Genomic DNA, 23,092 nt, shown 5'->3' with positions numbered 1-23,092 from the left:
GCCCGCCCCTTTTCTCCAGGAAGCCACGCCCCCGACGCCGGGGCGCGACGCCGTCGCCATGGCAGCCCGAGGCCTCCTAGGCCTGACTAGGCCCGAGCCGCGGAGATGCCGAAGCCGCCGCTGTCTCCGGTGCCGGAGCAGGAGCCGGACGCCGGGGCTCGGTTCCCCGAGAGCCCTTTTCCCACCGAGGCCAGTCGGAGCAGCTCCGGGTCCCGAAGCTCCGCGGTGAGGGGGGGGGTGAAGCTCCACAAGGAGCGAGGCATGCTGGGAGTTGTAGTTCTGGAGCAAACCCCCCCCCAGTATTTTGAAATGGATGCTTTCCTCGTCCGTTGCTAAGTATGCAGGCGATCGGTCTTATCTTTGGTTCTCTCAGGCTTTTTCCAGGTCTGCCGATGAACCTCTTGTTCATGAAGAAAGCGATGATTGCGACCCAGAGAACAAGGAGAGCGATTCGGAGGAAGAAGACTGGGATACGGACCTTGAAATAGAAGGTATGGCTTAGTGCAGCGATGGCGAAGATACCTCTGTGGCCCTTTTGGCGCTCCCATCGCCCCTGGCTGTCGGCATTGTTGGCTAGGCCTGATGTGCGTTTTTGTCTGACCACATTTGGAGCATCCCCTTCCCCACACTGGTCTGAAGGACAATATCAGTCGCTATCAGTGACTAGATCAGGATCGGGAAAGTGCCATACGCTGTGCTTCTAAAGGACCTGATGCCTAGGAGATGGTTGGCCTATCTAGGAAGCAATGAAGAGCTTTGCCTTTCCATTGAATGTCTTCATTGCTTCTCAGAAGTTGAGCTTTCACTCTGACTGAATTTTTCCTTTCCTCAGGTTCAAGGAAGTCGTACAATTCCGCAGGAAGAGCCAAATACCTTGAGGCTTGCCAAACGTATGGCGTGACCCCCGTCTCTTATTTTTTACGGCACATGAAGGATTCGGAATTGACCCTGATGCACCATGGCCTTGGCCCTAAGGTGCAAACGGAGGCTTGCACTGTCCCCAGGAAGGCTTTCTGGTGTTGCTATGCAGTCATTGTAGCTGCAAATGGCCCTCGCTGCAGTAGGTAACTTGGATGTTGGAGCAGTTTGCATTTCTCTTTCACGTTGCAGGCAGCCAAAGCTCTGGCTCTTTCCTTGACAAACAACACCTCCATCGTGAAGTTGAACCTGAGTGACAATTGGCTGAATGGAGATGGCGGGGCTGCTGTTGCGGAGATGTTAAAGGAAAACTACTATATTACAGGTGTGGAGGTTTTGAGGCATGCTTGAACACAGCCACTAGGCAAAACATAGATGGTGTAACACTACTCAGATGCAGTTGTCCCCCCCAAACTAGCCAGGGTTTGGCTCTTACTCCTACCTCTGACTGGTCAGGGTTAACTGAAGGACAAGAACATTGGAAGAGAATGGGACCTGAGGGCAATTTTGTGTGTGTCTCGCAGCGATGCGTGCTAAAAGTCTATATCCTTTTTCCATCTTAGATGTCGATTTATCAGACAACAAACTTGGAGTGAAAGGAGCAAAGGCTCTGTCAGCAACACTCAGAGCAAGTACAACACTTCTGATCCTGAAGCTTTCTGGAAATGAATTAAATGACCATGCGGCCAAATATTTAGCTGATGCCTTCATGGTGAACAACAAAGTGGAGTCCCTTGATCTGAGTCACAACATGTTCGGAGAGGCTGCAGGTAAACTGGCTCTAAGGAGAACAGCACAGAAGTGTTGAATTTGCGCCGGTGGAGGCAGCTGCTGAGTGTGTTTGCATCAATGGGATTTGTGATCCAGTATGGTGGGATGAGACTGAGAGGAGCCAGGTCTGCACTTACAAGTCTCAGCTAGTTTCAGAGCTCCTTTAAATGTCTCATCTGCCATAGAGCTGGAAGAAGTGCTTGGGATCCTTCTACTGACCTCACTTTCCTGCTGGTTAGATTTCTTTCTTCCCTTTGACTGAGGTTACTGTGAAGTGATGGCAAACAGGAGGAGGGACAGAGCAAGCAAGAGAGTGGGCCTAGAAAATAGGAACAACGGGCCAAACTTAAAGAAAGGAAGGAAGAGAGAAAAAGGCAGACAGAAGGAGAAAGAAAGACAAAGAGGCAGAAAGAAAACTAAGGTAGGATTTAGAGGAGGAGAAATGTACTGTATTTGTTTATCTGTATATCCTGCCCTTCTAGCACATTCTCATAGTATTTTATAATAGCATATATAGAGAGCAGGTAAAAACAACAAGAATTGCCTCTCTTTCTGCTCTTTCACACAACATATCATAGTGCTGTGAAAGGGCTGAAAGAGAGGCAGTTCTTCCCTTTTGGGGGACGGCCTGGAAATCCTGGAGGAGTCAGCTTTGGGGGCCACATGCAGCCTCAGTGCCACACTTAACCCCCCCCCCCCAATGCTTGAAGCCAGAGAGGGCTGGATTTGCAAGGAGGGAGACCAAAGGGTGACCTTGGATGCTGCTGTTGCTCTTAGCGGAGATGTCTGACCTCCTTAGCCTCTCTTCCGCTTCTTGTGCTGGGAATCCTTTTTGCTTACCAGGGGAAGTTCTTGGACCAGCGATTGCAGAAAACGTGGGCCTGAAGGAGCTCAATCTCAGCTGGAACTCCTTTCGAGGCCAAGGAGCTGTCACTCTCGCCAAAGGCTTGGGGGTAGGAACCACATTCTTTCCAGAACGCCTTTCCTGTTGGGCTACAATTGTCATGGCCTTACCATTACCATGACTTGGAAGTCTAATCTACTCAGCCTATGTTCTGAGAGCCATTCAGAGTATTTCAAGCCATTTCTTTAGGGCTGATGTGACATGGCCCTGACATGAGGCTTAAGATCTAGGGTGGGATTTACCACTCCATTCTCCCACATTCTGCACCTTTGTGGATTTCAACAGATTCTGCCTATTCGCTGTGATTTAGTTTCACCCTTAACAGGGTGGTGGGGCATGGGTGATAGTAGAGTTTGCAACAGAACCTCACATTCTTATAGTGCCACATGCAGAAAAAAAAGGTAGACCATGTGCCCAAAAATCCAAAAAGCAACATGGCTGACAAGATCGGTTACAAGAAGCTCCCCAGAGCAGGAGAATGGGATGGACAATGGAACAAGAGGGGAAAAAGCCCACACCAAGTTTTTGCCCAAGCTTTGCTGTGGTTGCCTCTCTCCATAGGCAAACATCTTTCTGCGGGTGGTGGATCTTACCTACAACGGCTTTGGCAACAGCGGAGCAGCTGCTCTGGGTGACGCCCTGAAAGTCAACAATGTGCTGGAAGAACTCCGTGTCGGGTAACAGTTCTTCATTTCACATTTCTTAAGAGTGTTTGCTGAGTGTTTGGAGCTTTTCTTCCCCATCATCCATACAACAAGCCTGCAGAGTAGTCCTTAGTACCATCTTCATACTGTTGAGGTTGAGACTGCCTGCTGAGTGCCTGAGCTTGAGTTTCCGTTGGAGGATTGCTCAGTTCTGATTCTTACTCACTGCATTACAGAGAAGAGGAAGGTGAGGCACCACTGCTATCTTGAGCAGAATCCAAACAAAGTTGCAGAATACATGGGCCAAAATATAAATTGAGTTTTGGGGCTCAAGTCTAGAACCTGTGCAGTTCCTGCTTTAATTCTCAAAACAAGCTGCATAATATTGCTCTGATGGTGATTCCTATTGGAAAGCTGGAAAGAAAAAGCAAAGGGCTCAGGATGGTTTTCTGTCTTCTCAGCAATAATCGCATTTCGCTGGAAGGAGCCCTCTCACTTGCCTTGGGCCTGAAGGAGAACAAGACTCTGAAGAGCCTCAGTGTGAGTAGCTTTTTTGGACGGGTTAGATCCCAATGCTCCAGCCGAGACAAACCAACATGCTTCTCTTCTGTCATCTACAGATGGCCAGGAACCCGATCCAAAGCAAAGGCTGCATCGGGATTCTCAAAGCTGTTCGAGCCAACCTGGGCACAGCTTTAGAGGTTCTGGACTTCTCAGTAGGTATCAAGTGGTGGGTAGAAGAAGATCTAGGGTTTGTCTGCAGTGCAGCAGATCAACTTTCCCTCCAAATGTTTTGAACAACAGCTTCTGTTAGCTGCAGCCAGTGAGGGGAATCATAGTCGGAAATGTCAGGAAGGTATCAGGTTAGGGATGACTGTAGTAGAAATAGTTTAGGTTTGGCAAATTATATATACACAGTGCAAATCTGCTCTGGCAGTCAAGCATCCGGTCCAAGCCATTGGTAGAACTGGGTCCCTAAAAAACTAGTCCTACCCAGACTATTCCTGGCTGGCAATCCAATTGTCCTGTCTGCTTTCATTGCTCTTGAGAAATGTGATGTGATAGATCAAAGGAGAGAGGGTCCTTTTTTTCCCCTTCCAGGAAATTGTGGTGAGGGAGGACTTCGTAGAACTCTGTGATGCTGTCCTGGAAGTTTTGCCCAGCCTCCAGATCAAGCATGATGGAACCAGTCGCCTGTTCAGAACATATTCGTCAAAGGTATGGAAAGCGACTCTATTCCAGTTGGCATGGTTTGTCAGGGGCATCATTCCCCTGGAGAGTTGTTCCATCCAGTTATCGTTTTGATATAACAAGTCTCACAGATGCAACCTATAAGCTCTTGGATGAGAGACAGCAGGGGGATAAAGAAAGTGCCATCTACACTCATGTGCAAGTCGACCTCATGTATAAGTCGAGGGAAGGTTTTAAGTCCCAAATCATGGATTTTGATATGTGCGTTTTTCCTATTTTGTAGGTTTCCTAAGAAGATCCTCAACACTGGATGCCCAGGGAAACATTGCTCTTGGGTACCAGCAGGACTGGAAGGATATCAGGAGCCTCTGCTTTTCCTTCTACTGTTGCTCAGTGGATAGGCAGAGACCTTGGCATTCTCTTTCATTCATAGTTTGCGATAGCACTGCTTTGTTCTTGTGTTTAACCCTGCATTTCCCAAATGTCAGTTAGTCATGGTGCACCTTTCCTTTCCAAATCAGAACTAGCAGCCTTTAACTCTCATCCCCCAAGTCGGGTAAGAGGAGGGATGTCTGAGCATTCTTAGCTCGGAACTAAGTTAGGGCGAGGTGGCCCTTGGCTTTGACTTTTGTGGCCCCTGACTTTTGTCCAGAGTTTTGAGGTTGTGTGTCACTGGTATACAGTACAACACCTGTATCTGCCAGACTGGTAACTGTGGTTTCACTTATCCACATCTGGAAAAAAAAGTTTTTATGTTTTTAAAAATGTGTTTTACGTTTTTCCGAAGATGCTGGTGAAACGTCAGGAAGAAACTCTTCTAGAACATGGCCACAGAGCCCGAAAAACCCACAAAAAACTATGTTTTATGTTTGCTTTCCATACCTTTGACAAGTATGTTCTAAAAAATATGAACATATTCATTGTGTATTTCTGCATGGCAGGGGCTTGGACTAAATGGCCCTTGAGAGCCCTTGAGATCCATTCCAACTCTGTGATTCTGGGCTCTTGTTCGTTGGTTAGTTTTTCTCAGAAAAGAGTGTGGCTGGTGCCTGGCAAACTTTTTCAAAAGCAAACGTAATGCATGGTGTAGTTGGTCATTCAGAAAGGGGTACATAGCCTGCCAGGAATTGCCCATGAAATGCCAGTGCAAATTTGAAACTGCTGACTAAATCTTTGGACTTTGGGCTTCTCATCCTGTTTGGAATGAAGCACCCTGAGCGATACTGATTCTGAAGAAGGAACTGTTGTGCAGCAACTCACAGCAGGTTGCCATCTTGTCCTCTCTTGTTTCAGAATGGCAGGACCTCCCTGCTTTCCCAGATTTTCCCCCCAAGCCCCAACATCTAGCTGCTAGGAACTGAATCCTGGACTTCTGTGTGCAAAAAACGTTCCTGAGGCCCACTGAGTTGAGCCCATGGAATGTCACAAAAATACCTGACGTTTGGGAAATGCAGGGTTAAACTGCACTTTTGTTACAGGTGAAAGCTCTCTGTGTAAGGAAAACTTACATTTGGAAGAAACATCATTAAAATATTTGCTTCTAGTAAATTTGCTTCTAGTTCCCTTGCTTTTGTGTATCTATCCTACAGCCTTCCCTGCATTTTAGTTGCCTTGTTTTCTACAGAATTGCAACCTTGTGTGGAACAATTATTAATTCAGACTATCTGGCAGTCATGGCAGAGGCTCCCATGCCAGTAGGGCACTGAATCCAGCCCAGGTTTTTGCCACCATTTTGGCTTGCAGGGGGTTGGACAGATCTCTCCTGGGGACATTGTGAGGCCTATCAAATCACCATCAGACCACGCAGCCAAGGTACAACAAATCTTTATAGAAGGTTGGCTTCACAAAGCAGCGTAGCAGGAAATATGGTAGCAGTGAGGCTGGTAGCCAGGCGGCGGCTGCTGCAACTTTTCAGGCTGATGGGAGCAGCAGTCAGAACACAGATACAACACGCTAGAGAGGAGCACCTTCACTGACAGCAGATGACTGTTGGTACAATACCCCCAGCTCCAAAAATACCCAGAAGTAGCCATGCTACCTCCATAGCGGGGGCAAAAAGAAGACTGGACTTTTGCTTGCTTTGGAATGGGAGACAGATTTCTCTTTGGCAGTTGGCAAGAGGGTAACCCTAACAGACTTCCAACCTGCTCCTTATTCCCTAGGTGTTCCATGTGAGGCTCATGATAATGTTTCAGGTGACCCTCCAAAGCTGGCCACCTGGTAGGGACAGACGCCATATCTAAGTCACCCTTGCCATAGGCCAAGAGACTTATTCTGCTGACAGCGGTGGAATCGGAATTGCGCAGACAGCAACATTGTGCTTGCAGTTGTGCGTTGGGCGCCCAGTCATGGACCAGTGTTGTGCAATGTTGCTATTTTGCACATGGGGTTGGGTAGTGCTGGCATAGCTTCATCTCCACATGTGGATATTTTTGCTACGCCGAGGGGATGCTGGATTGCAGCCAGGGCCTTGGCTGTTTGTTCCACATCCTTTTAGTGGTGCCATCTCTCCATATGACAAAAGTGGCCACATCCCGCAGTCTGTGTGAGCGAGAGGAACTGTAGCCCAGTGACATGGCCCTACAACACATTGGGCTGGGCCTGAATCTCTGCTATGGAGCTATGCAGGGTACATGCAACCCAGGTTGTGTAAGGAGGTATCTACTATCTCTTTCTGTCATGCTTTTGCCAGGCTGTGCAAAGGCTGCCAGATGGTATTGGGTGCATCTCCACCCTCACCCAGATTCCTTATGCTGCCACTTGCTTTGCCCTCCTCTTCTCTGGCCTCCCTTTACTTTCAACCTCCTAGACCTCAGTGTAAGTAAGTATACTGGGGAAACTTAATGCTCTGCCAGCTCCAACTAGCCACTGTGGGGCATTCAGGTGTGCTTTTTGTGCCGTCTCCCCTTTCACAGACTGAAATACGCAAGCCCAGGGGCTTGCCCAATAGCGACAGCTAAGCATTTGCAAGAGAGAAGCTCACAGTGTGAAGAAGAAGAAGAAGAAGAAGAAGAAGAAGAAGAAGAAATTCCCCATAGGGTTGTTGCTTATACTTGTCAGACATGGTTTGTGATGTGAGAGCGTTCAGCTAAATCACAATACAGCCTTGTCCAATAATGGACAGCCAAGTAACCCTACTTTTCTATTCAGAAGCCGCGTCCCTTCCTCATTCCCTTGCTTGGCATGACGTCTTGCAGGAACTGCAGGCCTGATCGCTGCCAGCCAGTTGAAAAACAGGCTGCCCGCCTGCAACTGAATCCCTGGGATGATGGGGGAAAGAGGACCAGCTAGGACTCCCAAAAGGAATAAATAAGAAACTGGGAAGCAGCGGGGAGAGTCTTTTACCTGGTGGGGCAGCCGCAGATGGGAAGCAACTTGCTTTGGAGTGAAGACCAAATCCACGCCAGAGGATGGGGCAGGCTGGGCAGTTTCCAAGGGCATCCAATGTCAAGACGTACCCAGCTTCCCAGTCACAGACACGGGGGCCAAGCAAGAGAGGAGAAGCAGTAGGTTCTCTGCTCCATTGGCAGTAGCTTGCCAGGCCCACAGGCTTGCTGGCTGGATCGGGGAGAGCTCCTCTTTCGGCCCAAACCCTGGAGACTCGGTGAGCTGGGCGGGGGGGGGGGGGCAGAAGGGACCGGTCTCCACTGGTTCGGCCTCCTCCATCATCTCTTGGCTTCCTCTTCCACGGTCTCCTCCAAACCCTGAGAGGGCTGAGTACTGGGTTGCACCGTCTGGACCGTCTCTTCGAGGCTGCCGCTGGGGAAGACCACGTAGCGGGCACTGACGGCATGCGCCTGGGACTCTTGGAGGTTCTCTTTGCTGTGCCAGATGCCGTAGCCAAAGTAGACTATCAAGCCTGGCATGGAGTGAATGGGGAACAATCGTTATGAGCATTTCCAAGAGCAACCCGGTTATAAACAAGTGGGCATTAAAAAAAGAAGTCAGCAAGCTGCAAGGTTGACGATTTAGCCACCTTGCTATTTCATTTAATAAATATTTAATCAACTCATAGCAGTATATATATCACTGAGCCAGATCAGGGGTGGCATACCCTCCCACATTTCATAGATAGAAATGAAGACATGGATAGCGAGTGCGGTCAAGACAGGGTGACCAGAGGTCCTAATGTTCAAAGAAAAAGGCAGGGCATTCCCAAAGACAAGCTGAAAAACACTCCTATAAATACAAATTCATGCTTCTTTGTCATGCTCAAAATGGAGGACATTTTGGAATCTCTCCTGAAGAGAAGGCAGAAATGTAGGCAATGTCCTGGAAAAAGAGGACATCTGGTCACCCTGGCTCAAGATGACAAAAGTTACCAATGAGGAAGAACACACAAGCTAAGAGAGGCCGAAGCAGTTTAACCCCATCAGCTTGCAATCTCCAATGCAAGTTCTGTATTTAGGTTTCTTGAGATCTCTCCTGCTCCATCCCCAGCTTTCATTTCTTTTGGTACACCCCTTTCAAGGTGCAACTCTCTCTCTGTCCCTACTCCTGACTCTCACCTGCAACGAGCCAAATGGAGAACCGCAGCCAAGTCATGTAGTTGAGTTTCAGCATGAGATATACGTTGATGAAAATGCTCAGCGCAGGAGTCAAGGGCACCAGCGGGAGCTGAAGAGGAAGCAGAGAGTGGAAGATGAAGCCAGGACCAATCCACAGCCTTATCAACCAGGGCTTGATGGAAGAAGGTCCGAATGCTCTTTGGATGATCCAACTGGCTTTCAGGGTACTTTAGGAATAGCTGGCATCCTGGATGGCTGCGGGTGGCTACCACATGAGTCAGGAGTGTGATGCAGCAACTCAAAAAGCCAATGCAATCCTAGGCTGCATCAATAGAAGTCCAGATCTAGGGAAGTCATAGTGCCACTCTATTCTGCTTTGGTCAGGCCTCATCTAGAATATTGTGTCCACCACAGTTCAAGAAGGATATTGAAAAGCTGGAGCATGTCCAGAGGAAGGTGACCAAAATGGTGAAACCATGCCTTATGAGGAGTGACTAAAGGAAGTGGGTATGTTTAGCCTGGAGAAGAAAAGGGCTCCTATTGACCTGTGACTTCTACGCACTGAGTGAAAAGCTTACGATTGTTTTTAAAAGTCCAATGTGTTCCCCCGCAGACTTGCGCATGGTTCTACGTGCCATTTAAAAATTAGAAATGAAGGCTTTGTAATCTTTGGATGTGGGTGCGGGATATAGAAAAGATCAGGAACCACTGAGCTAAAATGTGCTGCTATTTCTGGCTCCGCTCCTCTTGCCTTTGGCCCTGCCCACCCTTAAAGTATGTCCCCCAACCCTAAACCTACCCAAAGCTCTGGGTCGCCTTACCTGGAATGTCTGGGTGCTCTGTTTTTGCTCATGGATGCTGATGAGGAACAAACTCAGCGCCAAGGCCAAGCCGAAGAGCAGGAGGAGCAATGCATAACTCCAGGTGGGCAGGTGGAGCTGGTTCCTCCCAAAGACCAGGATGGCTGACAAGCAGATGGCGGACACCATGAGAACGATCACGCCCACTGTGACCACTTCGCCCGGGTAGAAATCGCTGAGGAAATCCAGGTAGGGTTCAAAAGCCGCCTTCAGTTGCCCTGGCTCCCGCTGGCTTTTCCCTTTTTCCTTGCCCACCAGCTGGAGTTTGTCTGAGAAAGACTCATACTCCTTGGTTTCAGGGGTGCTGATGTTCTCTGTGGAGGCCAGCGCCGTCTCGTTCCCTCTGGGTGGATTGGGTGCTCCTGGCTTGGCCTGCTGGAAACGCAGAATGATCACGCTGGCCGCCACGAAGGTGTACGCCAAGAGGGTGCCGATGGATAAGAACTGGACCAGGGCTTCCAAGTCAAAGATGAGGGCCAAGATGGCCATGAGGATGCCAAAGACCACACTGGCCACCACGGGGACCTGGGTACGGGGGTGGATGCGGGAGAAGACATGGAAGAAAAGCCCGTCCTCGGCCATGGCATAGACAATTCGGGGCAGAGAGACCAAGTTGCTGAGGAGAACCGTGTTCATTGCTGGGGAGGAGAAAGGAAAGGCAAAGGATCAGAGACGGTCCCACATAGCCATCAATTACTATTGAAAGCAGAGAGAAGCAGTCCTTTGCAACCCAGGGGAACATCAGATCTGCTCACTGGATCCAGTTCTGGCGTTCTCCCTGGAGGTCCAAACAGGGTCGCCCGCTGAAAGAAGCCAATATTCCCAAATCCATAAAAGTAAAAAATAAAAATAAAAATTTGAAATCTGAAACAACTCTGGTTGCAAGCATTTCGGAGAAGGGAGACTCAGCCTGTAATGATAATCCTTGGCAAACGCACAGAGTGCTTTCTTCTCAGAGGCTGCATCTGCAGGGCAGAAATAATCCTGGCTGACACCACTTTAACTGCCACGGCTCAATGCTCTAGAATTCTGGGAACAGTAGTTTGTTGTGGCCCCAGAGCTCTCCAACAGAGAAGGCTAAATGTCTCACACAACTACAGTTCCTAGAATTGCATAGCATTGAGCCGTGGCAGTTAAAGTGGTGCCAACCTGGATTATTTCTGCAGTGTGGACGCAGTAAGAGAGAAGGAAAAAAGTAGTTAGACAGAGAAAACCCTAGCATAGGAGGCCTACCAACAGTTTGCAGCGTAAAGTTTTGAGACCCAAAGGTTAGACAATAAGAGAGGCCTGACTTACCACAAATGGACCCAGCAGCCACGATGAAACCAGCCCAGGCATAACCTCTCCGGTAAAAGGCATCTGCCAGGGCAGAGTCAGGATCCAAGGAATGCCAGGGCACCATCAGTGTCAACACCACAGAAACCAAGATGTAGGCGCCAGTAGCAAGACTCAAGGCGATGGCAATTGCCCTAGGGATGGCTCGCTGGGGGTTCCTGGCTTCCTCACTGCATGTTGCAATGACATCGAAACCCACAAAGGCATAGAAGCAGGTGGCCGAGCCAGCCATGATGCCGGAGATGCCGTACGGGGCAAACCCTCCTTCGCTGGCACTCCAGTTTTGGGGCCTGGCCAGGATGAAGCCCATCACCAAGATGAAGAGGATGACTCCCATGCTGATGGCGGAGAAGATGTGGTTGAGCCAGGAGGAGACGCGAGCCCCAAAGGAGATCAAGGCTGTTGCGATGAGCAGAATGCCAAAGGCCAAGAAGTCTGGGTAATGTGCCAGGAAGGGGACATGCCAGGTGCCAACGTGGGTCTCTGTGAAGTTCTTGATCCGGTGGTCAAAGATTGCATCCAGGTAGCCGCTCCACGCTCTGGCAACCGCTGCCCCGCCGATCATGTACTCCAGGATGACATTCCATCCGATCAGGAAGGCCCAAATCTCACCCACCGAGACGTAGGTGAACATGTACGCCGAGCCCGTCTTGGGCACGTGGGCACCAAACTCAGCATAGCAGAGCGCCGCCAGGAGCGAGGCGATGCCAGCAATGATGAAAGAAATGACAATCGCAGGCCCAGCAGTGTCCTTGGCCACTGTGCCCGTAAGCACGTACAAGCCAGAGCCCACCATGCCCCCAATACCCAGCAGGGCCAAGTCAATGGTGGTCAGGCATCGGTTGAAGGAGGTCTCCATCATGTCCTCCTCCAGAGTCTTCACCCGGTTGAGCTTCTGACAGAAGCGGGCCAGGTCTGCCGGGCGAGGCAGTCGGCTCACCATCTTGGAAAGATTTGGGGACCCTCAGCCTTCAGTCGGGACAACAGTAGGGCAGGCTGAGCTCACCTTCCTGGTCAAAAGAAAGAGAGAAACCATCACAGACTGGCACCAGCTTACCCAGATTGTCTCAGCCACCTAAAAGGAACCTAAGCGGACACTTTGGACATTTCCCCCTTACCCCTAATAATACCTACAAAGCATCCAGGGAGAGGCAAAGCCTAATGTTTTGGTGGGATCATAGAGTCATAGAATCTTAGAGCTGGAAGGAATCCCTAAGGTCATCTAGTCTAGACCTCTGCCAGGCAAGACAACTAAAGCACCCCTGAGAGATGCCCACCCAACCTCTGTGCATAGACTTCCCAAGATCGAGAGACCACCACCCTCACCCTCCAAAGCCGGCGATTTTATTCCCAAACAGGTCTTACAGTAAAATAATAATAATACAAAAGTTCTTCCTAATGTTTTGGGGGGATCTCATTTGAATCCATTGGTTCCTATCTGAGTTTTGGGGGCAGCAGAAAACAAGGCAGCTCAGTCTTCTCATTGACTTCCCTTCAGATATTTGAAGACAGCTATCACGTTACTGGCATGAACCAGTGTGGTGTATCGACTACAAATCCTGGCTCAGCCATGTAAACCCAACTATCTGGTCCTTGGGCTAGTCACATTCTCTCAGCCTCAGGGGGCAGCCATGGCACACTACCTCTGAAATCTCACCAAGGAAGCCCTGCAAAAGGTTCGCCGTAAGTCGAAGGTGCACGACAAGGACATTATGTTACCTCTCGGTCTTCTCCGCGCAAAATATATCCAGCTCTCTTAAGCCATTCCTCAGAGGGCTTCCTTCCTTTTAGATCATTTCGGTCTTCTTTCTCTTGACATGTTCTGAGATTTGTCACTATCCTTCTGGAACTGTGGTGCCCAGAAGCGAGCACAGGGTTATGCCAACTCAATTCAGACCCAAGTCGAATCGAGCGGAACTATTCCGTTCCTCGATCTGGACACTTGACTCCGGCTTACATGGTCTACAATTGCATTGACTTTTCGGATCACTGCTTGCCTCTTTCTCCTATGGGGGAAATGAGCACACAATGTATCCTAGACTACTGCATTAAAGTACCGGCCAAACAGGTTTAAGGCTTCTTCTTTTCAAAAAAATCCTGTTGGATAGGCTAGTTGCGTTATGGAAAATTTTCAGAGCTGGTGGGGCAAGGCCAGCAGGGAAGTGGAAAAGTTGAGAGACATCTCCATTCACTCGGGATGCAAGTTCAGCCCAGGATGGACAAGAGTGTGCCTGAGCATACTCAGAGTGCACTTGCTTGTCTGATCACTTAACACTATGCAATATGTAATAGGACAAGCGACTTTCCCAACGTTGCAATGGCTAACACCAACAGGTTATCTTTCAGCTACTGGAATGAATTACTTTTTAAAAGTAATGTCCCGTGCTCCAGGGTGCCCACTTAATGCCAGAGTAATACCCGCCAGAATTCACTGCCCTACTGACATGAAAGCCACCAGGTGTCCCCCTCTCAGCCATTTTGCATGAAAAAATAGGAAGGCCATTCTGCAATTCTGAACTTGCAAGCGGGTGGCCTAACCCCAGTCATGCAAGATCTACTTTGTTATCCATTTGAACCCAGAGGCCTGCCAGATCCAGAACAATGGGTTCAGGAAGGCTGATGTTGAATTTCCAGGAGGAGAAGTGCCTTGGCGCGACGGTTCGGCAGGGCACCTCGACTGCAGGGCCAAAATAATGTCATGGAACTGGAAGGGCTCCAACGGTCGTCTACTCCAACCCGCTGCTAGTGCAAAAGACCACCACTTAAACCCTGTTGTTATTGTGAAGTCGAAGGCTTTCACGGCAGGCATCCATCGTTTTTTGTGGGTTTTGGGGGCTGTGTGGCTATGTTCTAGAAGAGTTGATTCCTGATGTTGCGCCAGCAGCTATGGCTGGCGTCTTCAGAGAAGTAAAGCATTGCCGTCAGAGGCACAACCCCATGCCCTCCACTTCCATACCAAAAGCCCTTTTCTATTTGCTCTGGAAGAACCTGTCTTGCAGCTACAATGAAACCCTTAGGAGAGGAAATAAGAAAGAAGGAAGAGGAGGAACTGTAAACAGGGATGTAGCGATAAAAGTTGGAGTACAGTTCCTCATTGTGAGAAGTCTTTCCTCCCAAGAATGCAAGGCGGCATACACACACACACACACACTCTCACTCATATTCAATCTCTCTCGCATGCATGCACCAGTCAAATGGGCGGCTGATAAGAAGTGGCAATTTTGCAGGCATGCTTCAAAAGAGGTTCTTTTCGCACACCTTCATCCAACCTGTGAATTCACTCTTCCCAGTTGCATTGCCAAAAAAGGCTCCCAGGCCATCTCTTGGCAGACATTTACCGGCGTGTTCAATCCAATGTAGTTTTCTGGGATTTATTTAAATGAGGTATATTTCCAGAAATCCATGCTCAACATGCCCAGAAGCGATGGCTTAGCTTGCGTCGCTTGGAGAAAAGAAGACGGAGAGGTGAGATGATAGCCATCTTTTAATCTCAGCTTGTTTTCTGCCGCTTTGGGGACTAGAACTAAAATCGATTTGGATGTTTGGAAAAAACTTCTGAACTGCAAGAGCTGTTTGGCAGTGGAAGAGATTTCCTTGGAGGGTCTTGGAGGGTCTTTAAAGAGAGGTTGGATGGAACAGACCACTCTTTGGAGTGCTTTGGTCATGGCAAAAGTGGGTTGGATTGGATGGCCTCTGTGGTCCCTTCCAACTCTATAGGATTCTAGGACATCTGCCAGAATAACATTTCTAGCCATGATCCCTGTAGGCAGAGCTACTAAGGCAGAGGGTGGGCACTGTTCAGCTTTCCGGATGCAGTTATGACTGTAGCTCCCAGCATCCTGCACCACTAGCTATGCCGCCTAACAGGCTGCTCGGAATTGCAGTGCTACATCAGACTTACTCTTGAATAAAGGGGGCTGGGGGAAAGAGACCATGCCAAGGGCTCCTGTCCCCAAGAGGTGGGTTCTTGCCCAGCTCCCTTCTTCTGCAACACAGCACTCTTGGGCTGCATCTGCACTGCAGACATCATCCAGTTGGACACTGCTTTAACTTTCACTCATTGCTCTGGAATTCTGAGAAGTGTAGTTTCCTGGGTCTTTCCTGCATGGCAGGGGTCGGATTGAGGCCTCTTCCAGCTCGGGAGTTCTACGTGAGACATTTCACCATCTCTGTCAGAGAACTCCAGGGCCGAACGACGCATCCCAGGATCGCATAGCATGGAGCCATGGCAGTTTAAGTGGGGTTAACCTGGATGATTTCTGCCATGCAAACGCTGCCCTGGCAGGTGAATGGAGACAGGAGAGGAGGAGGAGGAGAAGAAGAAGACATGTTTGGGATTTTTTCCCACCTTGTTGCATAAATCCTGTCGGAGAGGCAGGGTAAAAATAACTAAATAATAACAATTATTATCAGTTGTGAGCCAGCTCTATTTCTTGAGGGTCTGTCATTTCTGTCTCTAAATCCCACCTGGACAGTACCTGGTTCATAAGAGTAGCATTTCTTTCTTGGGTTGGGTTGAGTAGGGCCAAGGGTTTCTCTCCATAGTGCTGAATCCCAGCAGGCCAAGCAGGTTTCAGCACCATGGAGAGCTCCTTGTTCGCCTAGCCAGCTTCAGAGAAGGCATTCAGTACTGCAGAAAAGACAGACTACAATCCCCATTATCCACACAACAGCCACCCTGAAGCCTTGATCCCCCTCCCCTAAAACACGGACCTCTGCTTTCCTTTTGGCCTGAAAGCCTTCCTTTGGATGGGGGCAGGGGAGGGAAGAGGGGGCTGTAGAGGCTCAGGGCACTCTGCACATGTTCAGGGAACTCTGATTATTTTTAATGGATTATTTTAAAACAACAACAACAACAACAAAATAGAATGTAACCAAGTAACCCCACCACACAAATCCATCCATTAATACTTCATAGATAACTTTCGTATGCTTTTAAGGGTACTGTTCTGGGTCTTGGTTTCGGGGGAAGAGCGGGAGACAAATAAACAGAATAATACTAATACTGATAATGATAAGGACACTGATACCAAGAGTGATACTAAGAAGAATGCTAAGCACCAAATATCATGATGCAAATACTAATAAGAATGCTAAGAATGTTATTACTAATGCTACTGATAATAAAATGGCAATACTGGTAATACTAATACTAAGACTATTACTCAAATAATACTAATAATACCAATGATGAGAATACTGCTACTACTGAAACAATACTAATAATACCGATAATGATCATGCTGATACGAGTATGAATACTAAGACTGTTACTACTGCTGCTAATAAAATAGTACCAATAATACTGATAATGATGATGATGATACTACTACTACTACCACTGCTAAAATACTAATAATACTGACGATGACCATGCTCATATGAATACAAATACTAAGAATGTTACTACTAGCGCTACTGCTGAGAAAATACTACTACTACTACTAATAATAAATACTACTACTAATAATAATCATATTGATGATGATGATACTGCCACTGCTAAAAGAATACAAATAATACTGACGATGATCATACGGATCCTAAGAAAGTTCCTACATGATGATGATATACTGCCACTGCTCAAAGAATACTAATAATGCTAATAATACTGAGGATCATGCTCATATGATGTCTAAGCATGTCCCTACTAATGCTGCTGCTAATAAAATCATGATGCTAGTGCTGCTGCTGCTAGTGCTTCCACTAATATGCTAACCCTAAGTCTCCGGAGGTTGATGCTGCTACTCCGAGTGCGGATCCTAAGGCCATGGCTCCTTTTTGGGGCCCTTGAAGGAGGGAAGCCCCGGAGGAAGGCTAAGGAGGGCTTGCAGGGGCTCGCCTTACCTGTGGCTCTGGCTGCTCAGTCCTGGCTGGCTAGGATGGGGTGGCCGCCCCTGCTTCCTGAGGCCAGGGCCTGCCTTGGTTTCATCCTGAGGGATGGAGGCCTGGCTGTGCCAGCTCCTCCTTTGCCAGCCTTACTCTCACCTGCTCTCTCTCTCTCTGCCTCTGGCTCCAGCTCCAAGGCCAGCAGCGCTGCGTCACCGCCTGCCTCATTCCCCCACCCCTTTGGACACACAACACACACACACAACACACACGCAGGCGCACACACGCCCTCCTGCCAGATGGTGGGGGGGCAGCAAAGAGATCCCCCCCCCTTTGCTAAGGCTTTTATTATTTTTGATCTGATGCTAGGGTTGTCTTTGGGGGACTACACTGCCCAGAATTCCCCCAGCCAGGTCATTCCCCCCCCCTCCATTGGTGGCAAAAAGAGAATCTTTGTTCTCCCCTTTTCCTTCTCTCTGCCCCCTCCCCGCCAAGGGCAATCATTTTGATGGTAGCATTTGGGACTGCAGCACCCAGAATCCACCCACCAACCAACCAAGCTAACCCCCCCTCCAGTTGGCTCAAGAAGAGGCTGGTTGCAACGACAAGGGTTCCTTCTTGTCCTTACTCTCCCTTGCAAAATGGAGGCCACAGGTTCAGGTAGGGGCACTTTGGATTGCAAGTCCCAGAATCCACCAGCCAAATCCCCTCCTCAGGCAGCTCAAGGGGGTGCACACTGGTTGCAAAGGCTGGGGGGTCCTTCTCTCCCCCCCCCCCATACCTGCAAAGGGCAAGCCAGAGTTGAATGTGGGAGGACTTTGTCTGGATTACAACTCCCACAATCCACAAACCAAATCACCTCCTTGCCCTATCTCCTTAAAGAAGAGGATGCCCTGGTTGTAAAGGCTGGGCTTCCTTCCCTCCTTTCACCACACCTGCCTAAGGCAGAGCAGAGCTTCAGGTGCAAGGGCTTTGTCTGGATTACAACTCCCAGAATCCACCTGCCAAATCCTCTCCTCCTCCTTCCCCCAGCCTCCTAAAGAGGAGGGTGCCCTGGTGGCAAAGACGGGGAGGGGGTATCTTGGCAAGATTTGTTCAGAGGTTTGCCATTGCGTCCCTTGAGGCTGAGAGCCTGTGACTTGCCCAAGGTCACCCAGTCGGCTTCATGGTCAAGCTGGAAACCAAGTCCAACACTCCAAACCCCTATGCCAGACTGGCATGGGAGCCATCTTTGAATACCCAAAGGGGCATTAAATAACCACCTTGTTTTCTGCCACCTCCAAGACCAGAACCTGTACTGGATTCAAATGACAAGAGATCCCACCAGAACGTTCCGTGAAAATGTGGTTTTAGTCAATGATTTGGCTTTTTTAATGTGCGGATGCAGTTATATTGTTGTTTATATTGTACGTATGTTATATCCATATTTTATTGATATCCACAGGTGTATGCATCTTATGAATGTTCATAGTATGTATGTATATTTATGTATTCATATGAATTTTGGAATGTGGTCATTTAATATGGTTATTGACAGCAGCAAAATGATTGATTGATGGATAGCCATAGGAGCTGTTCAATACAGTAGTAGGAGAGATGACCTCGGGGTGGCAGTGGCCACTTTGGAGGCCTTTAAACCCAGGTCCGATGCCAACCTCCACTACCCACTTTGCAACGGTGGGCCAACACAATTGTATTAAGTGGGTGCTTTGCTATCCCAGGGCGGTTTCCACTCTGGAGGCTGTTTTGGTTTGGATTTTACATTCTTATGGTTCCGTATTTTACAGTTTTAACTTTTGGTTCATGGAGGAAACCAGAGAAGGCACTGGTAATATGGAGCTTTTTAATGTTTTGGTTAAAAACTAAACAAGTTCTGGCCCCCACCCATTCACTTTTACACCCCAGAATGGTTTTCTCATCCTCCGTGAGAACTGCCACTGCCTCTAAATGGGAGCAAATGAGTCTGTTTTATTGCATGTTCCCCCCCCCCCCCCCCTCCAGAGACCTTAGTATGTCGCATCATTTCAAAACTTGAAAACCAGCGGAAATTCCTCAACGGCTATCACTGAAAAACCAAAAACCAAACCAGAGCTTGGAAAAGTTACTTTGGGACTACCAGAATCCTCCTTCCGGCAAGGACTGCGTCAGCTGCGGAGGTTCACCAAGTTGTGGCGCAAAAAACTTGACTCGCCCAAGCTCTGACAAAATTTTGAGCAATAGAATAAATAAATATGGAATCCAGTGAATTTTTAGGCTTCGGCGGGTGCTGAGGAGGGCAGACACAGTTTCTTCTAGCCATGGTCTTATTGAGAAACGTAAAACCTTACACATGGTTCCCTGTTTCTTCTGCGCTCTGGAATGAAATTCGACGTACCCATCTTCTCTATATAAAAATAAAACATTTCACCACCTCTGTAAAGATGACCCCCCCCCCCCAGGTGCAGTGTGACTCGAAGCAGGAATTGGGCTCCTCTGCCACCCTCTCCTCCTCAAGAGAAAGGCTTTTTTGGCTGCGACTCTTTCTGCTGCAGCTTCCGAATGAGCTCTAGCAGATTCATCTGGAGAGTCAGTTCCTGCAAATGGAAAATAAAAAATAAAAAATTACAGAACATGCCAGTTTCCTCTGCCTTCGCCAAATGTCAATGGTAGAGCGGTAGGAAGACACCGGAAGGAACCAGGAGAGGAACAAAACAAATGCATCCAAGCTTAATCCAGATTTTTAAAGATGGTGCTGTATTGCACAATTGTACCAGTCTGGTAGCTCTTCAACTGTCATGGCTCCATCCTGTGGTATTTATATTTGTATCTGGGATTTGTAGTCTGGTGGGGTTCTTAGAATTCTCTGACACATTCCCTTCAAATACGGCGTTAAAGCTTTCTGGCACAGAATTTTAAGTACCCACTGAAACAACAAACCTTGGGATTGCAAACGTGGGAGCAAACATGTGATTGCAAAATGTGGAGACATCCTTAGACACAGTCGCTCATCTAGTTGTATGTAGCAAGGAAAGAGCACCTCCACGTATCTGGGAAAGCACCCTTCCTACTGTTTAGGGCTCAAACAACTAATGGAAATAGGTGCAAGGGGGCTAGATACATCCAGGGACTGATTCTGAGGTTGTAGTATCCTTGGATTACATGGTGTGGAGCAATGGCCATGGACACAGTGAAAGCTTACTCTTCTAAGGGTTGGGTGTATTGTCTTCTAGGTTGTCACTATGGAAGAGGGGACAAAATAAGAACATGCCCCCACAATAAAGATTTTGCTGGTGCCTTTCATCCCCACAACCTTATGGCGCATTGTTTGATTATGAGTCTGTTCCTTCATTGTATGTCACTTGGAACAATATTTTTAGAAAAGCAATTCATAAATGTATGTATGAGTACATACGCAGAAGCCTGGGGGGATTGCCTACAGCCATACTGGGAAGGATTGCAGTGCCTTTCTGTATCTCTGGTTCTGGATGCTTCTAGAGGTTTCGATTGCTGACAAGGTAAAGCTAACACCTACGTTATCTTTATTTTTGGGAACTTCAGAGTCATTAAACTAGTTGGAGATGGTTCTGGAGAGATTCAGCAGGTATGCCAGAATATTAGAAAGTTCTGGATGCTACGGATTGGTGAAATGGAACTATCTGGGTTATCACAGATAAAAGATACTAACGTTCATCTTGCCCACGCTGATTTGGGCAGTATGGTGGGAATCTACCTTGTCAGGCTGATTTTAAACCAGGGGGATCTCTTGGCCCATGGGCACCCCTTCCACACACAAATGAGTGTGAGCACCCATGGGTGGTGAGAGCTGATTTTGAGGGAACCTCGGCTCCATAACTGATCTCACTGTGGAACCTACAACATGCTTCTAAGGTACTCCAGGAGTCCCTGGAATGTTGCTTGAAAACCCGAGTTCTTGCCAGGGCTTTGAAAACCAAGCCTCATTTGCCACAGACCTGAGGGTTGGTGGTGATATAAAACCCAGAGACGCCGGCTTTCTCCAAGGTGCTCTGCTGGTCAATGACTTTCTGATCCAGTTCCAATACAATTTTCTTGTCCATCATCTGCTGCTCTTCGTGAATGTGCTGCTCCATGGCCTGAGCAAAGGTGGAAATGAGAGGAGGAAACCCCAACTGAGAAAAGGTCTCTCAAACCTAAAAGGGAGGGAGGAAGCCAACTGATTCACTGCTCTGCTGCAGTAGAGGATTGCCCACCCACCTGTCTGACTCGCTGAAGCTGTCTTGGTCGCACACAGAAATGAGAAACATTTGTACATGGAAGATAACCATCCTTGGACCTGCATGAAAGACCACAGGGGACCTTGGGCCAGTCGCTAAGAGCCCTGCTCAGTTGTCCCCAAGTCAAGCAGGAAAAGGGCTGTGAGCTCTGGTTCTAGGCTCTGTGTGGTTGAGGACAATGGGGGCATGCGTAGCCTCCAAACCTTCGGCCAGGCTCTTCTCTCTTCCAGACCTATACACTGGTACCCCGGGATACGAATGCGCCGCGTTACGAAATTTCCGGGTTACGAAAAAAATCCATTAAAAAAAACTGTTCCGGGTTACGAAGGTTATTTCGGGTTACGAAAAATTTTTTGGTGCTTTTTGGCGCTTTTTCGCACCAAATCGCGGCTTTCGCTATTAGCGCCTATGGGGCTTCGGCTTGCGAATGCTTTTCGGGTTACGAATGGCGCCGCGGAACGAATTAATTTCGTAACCCGGGGGAGCCCTGTATAAGGAGGCTGGGGGGAAGGCAACATAACCAGCCTACTTGGTTCTAAATCTTTTGAACTGCTGAGTGGTGCTGATCCAGAGGCCTTGTTCCCCTTGCAGTAGTAGAAAAGGAGGACGGAACCCTTTCTGTATCCCTAGCTCCGGATGGGCGTCATCCAAACCTCCTCCCAAAGTTCGTACCGCTCTGTCCTAGAAACCACCGTAACCAGCCCCTGCCTCCTTCCTGAGAGTCCCTGCTCCCTGGGAGGAGGGAAGTCTTACCTGAAGCTCCCTCTGGTGCGCTGCTTTGAGAAGGGGGAGGTTGTGAGGTTTGCAGCATTGCTGGGCATCCTTGTGCTTGTGCAGCATCTCCTGCTTGAGAACTGGTGGAAGACAAAAGCAAGACATCATTGTTTTAACTTTTGAGCCCAAAGGAACGCCCTGGGTCAGCTTCACACTGGGCACCGGCTTAGGCCTATGCTTTGGACAGTGGGGGACGGGACAGAAGGAGGGAGGCAAAACTGCTTACTAATAGTAAGGGATTCCTGCAAATGTTTTATTACTGAGGATAACAGCTTCTTGCCATTGTTTTTCTCTCCCTCTAAGACAGGGGTAGGCAACCCTTTTGAGCCAGGGGCCGGGTAGCTGTCCCTCAGACAACTGGGGGGCCGAAGCCAAAAAATAAATAATTAAATAATTTTTAAAAAAATTAAATGAATAAATAAACCGGGACAAATGTAGGACAAATTTTTCAAATGGAGGGCACTTTTTAAATAAAAAATGGAGGACATGTGAAAAAATTTGCTGATTTTTAAAAAAATGTTAAGATAAATGCATGTTTCTGAGGCTTCTATAGACAATCGCCCCCCAAAGGCCCCAGTGGCAATCGGCGGCAAGACCGGGCTGGGGCCGGTCCCAAGGCCTCGCCGGGCCGCATCCGGCCCGCGGGCCGCAGGTTGCCTATCCCTGCTCTAAGACGTGGGAAGGAAATGACCATGCTGATCAGCAGACAATTTAAAACAGTTGCGCCAGTGTCGCATGTACTTTTTCTAGGCACAAGGGAGAGGGCTTTCTTGGTGGCTGCACCCAGACTTTGGAGTTTAGGAGACTAGGATGACATATATTATTATTATACTTTACACCGCACTTCAAAAACAGATTTTTCACCCCTTGAAGACCAGGGAATTCTACCCACCTTACCCAGAGCTCTCAAATGGATGGGGAGAGGGTTCCTAGAGGCTGTATGGCCATCTGTCGGGGATGCTTTGATTTAGATTTCCTGCATGGCAGGGGGTTGGACCGGATGGCCCTTGTGGTCTCTTCCAACGCTATGATTCTATGATTAAAATCCCCTGCTTCCCTGCTACCATCCCTGTAGGGTTCCCCCCATTATTACTTTCCTGCTATTTGTTTTCATACAACTACTCAA

The 23,092-nt window shown here is 48.4% G+C and overlaps 3 protein-coding genes across 3 annotated transcripts in view; 1 reads left to right on the top strand and 2 right to left on the bottom strand.

The window, feature by feature from the left end:
- Window positions 1-36: 36 nt before the first annotated feature.
- Window positions 37-5,976, top strand: LRRC74B (leucine rich repeat containing 74B). Its single transcript, XM_042441457.1, has 11 exons — window positions 37-225; window positions 374-491; window positions 833-975; window positions 1,111-1,243; window positions 1,482-1,688; window positions 2,533-2,642; window positions 3,155-3,270; window positions 3,699-3,777; window positions 3,858-3,953; window positions 4,339-4,455; window positions 4,712-5,976. Exons 1-11 carry the CDS (start codon window positions 106-108, stop codon window positions 4,718-4,720), a joined length of 1,248 nt encoding a protein of 415 aa, XP_042297391.1. The 5' UTR covers window positions 37-105; the 3' UTR covers window positions 4,721-5,976.
- A 260-nt stretch (window positions 5,977-6,236) lies between these two features.
- SLC7A4 (solute carrier family 7 member 4) lies at window positions 6,237-16,997 on the bottom strand. The gene is made up of 6 exons (XM_042442190.1): window positions 16,979-16,997; window positions 12,851-13,137; window positions 11,093-12,141; window positions 9,758-10,434; window positions 8,937-9,045; window positions 6,237-8,287 (listed from the first exon to the last, which is right to left on the bottom strand). Exons 3-6 carry the CDS (start codon window positions 12,072-12,074, stop codon window positions 8,094-8,096), a joined length of 1,962 nt encoding a protein of 653 aa, XP_042298124.1. The 5' UTR covers window positions 12,075-12,141; window positions 12,851-13,137; window positions 16,979-16,997; the 3' UTR covers window positions 6,237-8,093.
- Window positions 16,998-18,789: 1,792 nt separating this feature from the next.
- LOC121916747 (protein DGCR6-like) overlaps window positions 18,790-23,092 on the bottom strand; it is a 6,310-nt gene continuing 2,007 nt past the window's right edge. Inside the window, exons 3-5 of the mRNA XM_042442162.1 lie at window positions 21,946-22,046; window positions 20,911-21,051; window positions 18,790-19,533 (exon numbers count right to left, since the gene is read on the bottom strand). Coding sequence (XP_042298096.1) covers window positions 19,450-19,533; window positions 20,911-21,051; window positions 21,946-22,046 — 326 coding nt within the window. The 3' untranslated portion in view covers window positions 18,790-19,449. The remainder of the gene's footprint in view (window positions 19,534-20,910; window positions 21,052-21,945; window positions 22,047-23,092) is intronic.

This window comes from Sceloporus undulatus, chromosome 10 (assembly GCF_019175285.1).
Source record: "Sceloporus undulatus isolate JIND9_A2432 ecotype Alabama chromosome 10, SceUnd_v1.1, whole genome shotgun sequence".
Classification (NCBI taxonomy): Eukaryota; Metazoa; Chordata; class Lepidosauria; order Squamata; family Phrynosomatidae; genus Sceloporus; species Sceloporus undulatus.
Note: the sequence above shows the minus strand (reverse complement) of the source record. Positions and strands in the feature narration are given on the sequence as shown.

Bases quoted from the DNA above. Each gene is read 5' to 3' on its own strand.
- LRRC74B (XM_042441457.1), top strand. From the start codon at position 106: ATGCCGAAGCCGCCGCTGTCTCCGGTGCCGGAGCAGGAGCCGGACGCC. The intron at 1,689-2,532 runs GTAAACTGGCTC...TTTGCTTACCAG, and splicing joins CATGTTCGGAGAGGCTGCAG to GGGAAGTTCTTGGACCAGCG. The intron at 3,778-3,857 runs GTGAGTAGCTTT...TGTCATCTACAG, and splicing joins AGACTCTGAAGAGCCTCAGT to ATGGCCAGGAACCCGATCCA.
- SLC7A4 (XM_042442190.1), bottom strand. From the start codon at position 12,074: ATGGTGAGCCGACTGCCTCGCCCGGCAGACCTGGCCCGCTTCTGTCAG. The intron at 10,435-11,092 runs GTAAGTCAGGCC...TCTCCTCCCCAG, and splicing joins GGCTGCTGGGTCCATTTGTG to CAATGAACACGGTTCTCCTC. The intron at 8,288-8,936 runs GTGAGAGTCAGG...ACTCCATGCCAG, and splicing joins CTCCATTTGGCTCGTTGCAG to GCTTGATAGTCTACTTTGGC.